The sequence below is a fragment of the Miscanthus floridulus genome, chromosome 3 (assembly GCF_019320115.1).
Source record: "Miscanthus floridulus cultivar M001 chromosome 3, ASM1932011v1, whole genome shotgun sequence".
Lineage (NCBI taxonomy): Eukaryota > Viridiplantae > Streptophyta > Magnoliopsida > Poales > Poaceae > Miscanthus > Miscanthus floridulus.
This window is the reverse complement of record NC_089582.1, coordinates 48678356-48685004: the sequence shown is the minus strand read 5'-3', so window position 1 is coordinate 48685004 and position 6649 is coordinate 48678356. Positions and strand designations below refer to the sequence as shown.

At 46.6% G+C, this 6649-nt stretch overlaps 1 protein-coding gene across 1 annotated transcript; it reads right to left on the bottom strand.

Moving 5' to 3' along the window:
* Positions 1-4199: 4199 nt before the first annotated feature.
* LOC136543699 (uncharacterized) lies at positions 4200-4931 on the bottom strand. The gene is made up of 2 exons (XM_066536077.1): positions 4880-4931; positions 4200-4720 (listed from the first exon to the last, which is right to left on the bottom strand). The coding sequence occupies exons 1-2, from the start codon at positions 4929-4931 to the stop codon at positions 4200-4202; spliced, it is 573 nt and encodes a 190-aa protein (XP_066392174.1).
* Between the last annotated feature and the right edge of the window lie 1718 nt (positions 4932-6649).

Genomic DNA, 6649 nt, shown 5'->3' with positions numbered 1-6649 from the left:
GGTGTGAGTCGGGTGATAAAGAACCAACGTAATGCCCAACAGAAGACATACCACCATACCTTGGGATCAGGTGGCTACCCGACTGCCATTAAGAAGTGGAACAAAATGGAAGCAGACCTTCTTGCCAAGGGTATCAGACCAGAATCACTCGAGTGGGGAGAACGTGCAAAGAATTGGTTTTTCGGTCATGGGGGAACACTAGACCAGGAGATAGGGAAGTGCGTTTATGGCGCAAGACTGCAAGAAGCAGCAGAAAGATTATTTTATGCTCAGAGAGCTACTGCTAGTGGTGCGTTCAGGCCCAACAGAGAGAAGGATGAGCTGACATACGCCATCGGGACTATTGAACATGGTGGCCGAACTAGAGGCAAAGGAAGTGTCTCGTGGGAGCATGGATTCCCTCAGGACAGACCTTCCTACAGAAGTCGCCAGAGAAAGAAGGAAGAAGAGGCACAACGGCTCCAGAGGTTGGAGGAAGCGGTGCGTGAAGCACAGGAGCGGGAAAAAAACCTTGAAGCGAGAATGCAGGAGGAAATCAGAAGGCAAGTGCAAATAGCAGTGAGTGCAAGCAAGCAGGCATCAGAGCCAGGAATCAACATTAGCCAATCTGTTCAGTTGAAAAGCAGCTGTGCTTCCACGGAGATACCAAATCAAGGGGACATAGGACTGCGCTTCCCTGTGGATGACATCACTGAACCTTGTACAACGTGTGAGCTACACATTCCGAAGGAGAATTCCACAATCAAGGTGGCTATCGGTCTTGTTAATCCTATCGACCGAACCAAGACACCAAGGATTCATGGGAATATAATCCAAGAAGGATATGCTACCATCTCAGTAGATAAAGCTGAAAAAGGTTTTAGTGATTTGCCTCTTGACATTCCTGGAGGTGATGGCGAGAAGACTCTAGGAGAAGCGGAGAAGACATTCATTCTATGGCGCAAGCGCTACATCATCATTCCAGGGATGTCGGCTCCACCTCCTCCTGAACTACCTCACCATAGATACGTGCGGATGAAAACACTACATCATTAATTTGTATTGGCTTAAATAATTAATAATCTGCTCATAATAATATATCATTCCTTTTTTGTAGTAGATCCTCCCCCAACCTAAATCCAATTGTTCAATCGCCAGATCATCATAGTGCTCTGTACGATGACATTGTGTTGGAAGACGAGGCTGCATCCACACCATCTCCAAGGAGGTCTCCAACGTCGCAGCCGCCACCTCCAAGGAGGTCTCCAACGCCGCTGCCAACACCTCCAAGGAGGTCTCCAACGCCTCCCCCGCCCCCGCCTACCAAGAAGCCTAGCAAGAGGCCAGCCCCTCAAACGAAGAACCAGTCCCTGCCTGCAAAGAAATCCACCGTGAAACCAAGGGCTATTCCTAAAATAATATATGAAGAGAAGGAAGAAGGAACTGATGCATATAAAAAAGACATGTCTATATTCTATGACAAACTTAAAATGAATCAAGAAGCAAGGAGAAACCCGGAGAAACCGTACTTCTTCGTAGCTCCAGATATTCTAAGAAAAAAGGTGACTTCTTACCAGCAACAACAGCGGGAATCTCGTAAGCCATCCAAATCAACGTTATCAGACTATGACCGCACTCTCACCAAGTCAATTGAGGCGGCACAGAAAAAAAAAGCGGGCAGGGAAAGGAGTTGCCCAACTCGGACAACAAGCGCACCAATCAATCCCCCCGCTAGTTGTTGGTAATGAATATGGTTCGAATTTAGGATTAATGCATCAGGCAAACATACCTCCGGATGTCGATTTGGATCACCTTGGTGAATTTCTTGATGAGACTGGTCTCGACCTTTACCAGATGTTTGGTGATGGAAACATTGAGAGTGCGGCGGAGGTTGATATTTGGAAGAAAAAATTTGTACTAGGCCAGAGTCTATACAACCCTCAAGCCTTATCTGATCTGGGGACGCAAATGTACCTGCTAAACAAGTGGTACATGCAGACGTCTACCAGTGGAGACTTCTGCGTTGGTGTCAGAATTAGAGACGAACATTGGTTCCGTGGCGATGATGTTATGTATGTTGACTTTGCAGAATTTCATCAACTATGCCACCTGACCTCTCTGGACAAAGTTATCATTAGCTGCTATTGCCTGTAAGTAATAATTCTTTTGATCTATTATTAAACTCATCATATGTGTGTATATGCATATAAATTATCCTAACAAGTACTATATATATGCAGATTTACAATGACAGAGTTCAGAAAGGAAGGCTGCAATGAAATTGGTTTTGTTGATCCCCATATAGTATTCAAAGACCCAATTACTCCAAAGACTAATTGGAAGTCTGAGTCAGAGAGTAACCTCATGAACTTCTTAGTGAACCAACACCACAAGAAGGATATACTCTTTCCCTATAACTTCAAGTGAGTGTTAATCATGTCGATCATAGCCTTAATGGCTCATATGTTGATTCTAGTTAATTAATGAGTGTTATGCGTTATATCCTATAAACACATGCAGCAATCACTGGATATTGATGGACATCGATCTGGTGAAAAGTCACTTGATAATCTATGACTCAATGAGAAAACCACAATAAGACTACCAAGATATGATAGATATTATCCAGAGGTAATTTTGGGATCTCTAGCAACTATATATACACACAAACATGATGATTAACTATATCTGATGACGTGGCAAATTTTTTATTGGGCAGTGTTTGGAAAACCTTTATTGAGAAGCAACACATGGAAAAATGCAAAGCGCCACTGAATGTAATCCCTTTGAAAGTAAGTCCCCTGAATCGCATCATCTTTATTAATTAAACATATAGCTTTCACCGGATCACCAGATTAGATGACAAATCTTTTTCTCGTAAAGTGGTGTCTGAGGCAGGAACAGGGGAACAACTACTGTGGTTACTATGTTTGCAAGTTTATCAAGGTGCTCTCCCAAAGAACTCCTACAGAGAGACTCAAAGTACGTTAAAAATGCACTATATATTCATTTAATTATTATTATTGATTGTGTTACTATGTCTTTGTATATATATATGTACATATATTAATTTATTTTCCTTTAATTCAAACCTGTAGACTCGATGGTTGGAGGAAAAGGTCATACGGCAAGACCAAATCAAAGCAATTCAAGAGTCTATAGCCGGATTTTTTAATGAGCAGGTCATCGATTCCAAGGGCGAGTTCTACTTCGACCCAACACTGCCATTGAAGCCAAGCTAGAGGATGAGAGGAAACTTGTTATGTCACAACAACTATAATGCAATCTTTTGTAATATATGCACATGAAATAATATAATGTAAAATACACATATGCATGCATGCATGTAAATATATATATGATGCATGCATGCATATATATATATATATATATATATATATATATATATATATATATATATATATATATATATATATATATATATATATATATATATATATATATATATATATATATATATATATATTTCTATGCTTGAATTGTGTGATTTAATACGTTCATTGTGCTTGAACCGAAACATACTATATGCGCGTATAAATGTATAATTAGCAGCGTACAATACGACTTCGAAAACCTATTTTGAAAAGAAAACAAAAAAATGAAAAGAAAAGAAAAAACCTATTATGATCATATGCGGAGATGTTTGGGTTTTAGGCATCCGACGTTGCAACTTCGTCGAAACCTTCTCGATTTTTTATCATAGCCTCTACATGCGATAACACGACGCCCAGACAAGTTTCGTGATTTTCGGACTTCGTTCGGATTTTATATAATTTAAATACACTTTTCCCGCAAGTTGTTCGTCATGTTACGCCAACAAGATGCTCGACATTTCATGCGAGTTCCTGGATAAGGCATCAACATACACCAAATATCATTAATATAATTTTTTGAATCACCAAATTCCATTATTTCATGCACCTGCAGTTCAAATTCGAAGTATGCAAAAAAATTCAACGAAACAAAAAAAACTAACGAAATATAACAAAATAAGTCAAAATTGTCCCAAATATGAACATGCAGTTTTAAACAATGTGGGAAGGCCTCACAAAAAAAATGAGGTAAAAAAACAAAAAAAAACAAAAATTCTTCCCCGAGTGCCTTCCCTGGCACTCGGCGAAGAGGCTCTTTCCCGAGTGCCAGGACAGGGCACTTGGGGAAGACTTAAAAAAAAAAGGCCCAACAGGCCTTATCTAAACCTAACCGGCCACCCCACCCCACCCCACACCCGCCAGCCCGCCCCGTCCGTGCGCTACCCCCGCCGCCGCCAGCTCCCTCCGCGCGCCGCTGCCGCTCGTCGCGCGCCCCCCGCAGCCCCCGCAGCGCCGCGCACCGCCGCAGCCCCCGCGCCGCGCGCCCCAGCAGGCCCCGCCGGTGCGCTCCCGCAGCCTAAGACGGCGTCGCGCCCCCCGTAGCCCCACGCGCCCCCCACAGCCCCCGCAGCGCCGCGCGCCGCCGCAGCCCCCGCGCCGCGCGCCCCAGCAAGCCCCGCCGGCGCGCTCCCACAGCCCAAGACTACGTCGCGCCCCCGCAGCCCCCACGCCGCGTGACCCCTCAGGCCCCGCCGGCGCGCCCTCGTAGCCCGAGATGATGGTGCGGCCCCGCCGGCGCGCCCCTGTCCCTACGCGTTGGGGCCCGTCCGGCCGGCGCGCCCCCTCCCCAGCCCCGAGGCAAGCCGCCTGGCCCCTATCCGTCCGTCTGTCCGTGTGGAGCCCAGCCCCTAGCGTTGGTCAGGGAGCAGAGAAGGAGGAGGTAGGTGGAGGAAGGAGGAGGAAGGAGGAAGAAGAAGGGGAAGGGGAGGAGAAGGAGAAAGAAGGGGAGGAGGTGCCACCGTCGCCACGTCATGTCCCGTTGTCGGTGTCTTCTTCTCCGCGTGCACGTCCCGCCAACGCCCAAGGTATACGAACCATCCCGTTCTGGTTGTCAGCCATCGCGCCGTTTATGTGTTGACGGCCTTCGTGCCGGAATTGTGGATGTGTGGGCCATCGTGCCCCAAATGTGGACATCGGCCATCGCGTCGACGGTTTTTCTTGCAGGTTATCGAAACCTCCCCATCTAGGGGAGGTTCTGCCGAAATTTTGTACTTATAGTGCTGTTTTTCTTCTTTTGCAGAGCAGGACCTGTCGCAGGGGAATCGGAGCACCTAGGCGACCTCGATCGTCTTCGTCGGCGCTACGGTCCTACCTGCATAGCGCCAACTCGCCACTGCACCGAATCGCCACTGCGTCGCTAGCCTTTCTCCACCGCCACCCTAGGTATAATTAAGCTCTTTTCCTTACCGTTGTCGTACGTAGATCGGTGTAGCCCAGTTAGGCGTCTCCCGTCCGAAACAGATACGATTGGAGGTATGCGGATCTCTGCATATCTATGACCGTATCTATTTCGGATTGTCCAGGTGTAATTGGACAGCCCGCGGATGGGTAGATGGGTTAGTTTCCATGTTCTGCTCGGATCCGAGACGGAGTTTCGGCACCACCTACCTGTTGTTCTCTAGATACACACTCCCTTCCAGGACGTGTATCGGGAGAGCAGCGGGTAGGTGCTGCCGAAATTCTGTCTCGGATCGGAGTAGAGCATGGAAACTAACCTCATCTACGCATCCGTGGGTGGGATTAGGACCTATCCTCACCTATTAGACAGTAGGCACGCCGTGCAGATGCGACTGATGGTTACTTTACTCCGTTATGTGTATATGCTAGAGGATGGATACCCGTGAATGGATGTACACGGGACGCCCAAGTCAGTCTCAAATCACCCGTGAATGGATGGATAAGACCGAGAAATTCTTGGACCATGCATTTAAGGCAGCTAAGGGAGCGAGAGACACATTCTGTCCCTACAGCGAATGTGAAAACAAGAAAAGAAGAACAAGGGAAGTCATGATGAAGCATCTTTGCAAGTATGGATTTATGCCAAACTATACCCGGTGGGTGCACCATGGTGAACCCTACCGTCCTAGAGAGGAGGTCGTGAGACGAGGCTTGGAGGCATTTGATGGTGATGGCGGGGTAGCAGGATGGTTAGGTGACTATGCGGATGCGATGTTCACTGAAGGACGTACGGAGGACGAGCAGGAGGATGGGGAGGAGGAGCCAGAGCCAAGCGCTAAGGTGTTCTTGGACATGTTGAAATTGGCACAGAAGTTCCTACATGAGAAGACATCGATTTCTCAACTAGATGCCATTGGGCGCCTATTGGGGTTGAAGTCACAGCACAACATGACTCGAAAATGCTTCGATGATATGGTGGCAATTATTGGGGATCTGCTTCCGGCGGGTCATCAGCTGCCTCCAAACTTGTATGAGTCAACAAAACTCCTTCGGGCACTGAAGATGCCGTATGACCAGATACATTGTTGTCCAAAGGGGTGCGTCCTATTTAGGAAAGAACATAAGGATGCAAAGTACTGTCCAAAGTGTAAATCCTCTAGATATGTGGAGGAAGACAAAGGTGATGGCAAGAAGGAGCAGAATGAGAGGATCCCCATGAAAGTCCTACGACACCTTCCGATCATACCGAGGCTCCAACAGCTATTCATGAAAGAGGAGTCCGCGAAATAGATGAGATGGCACAAGAATGGTGTTCGATACAATAAAGACAAGATGATACATCCAGCAGATGGTGAAGCATGGAAAAGCTTTAATGCCAA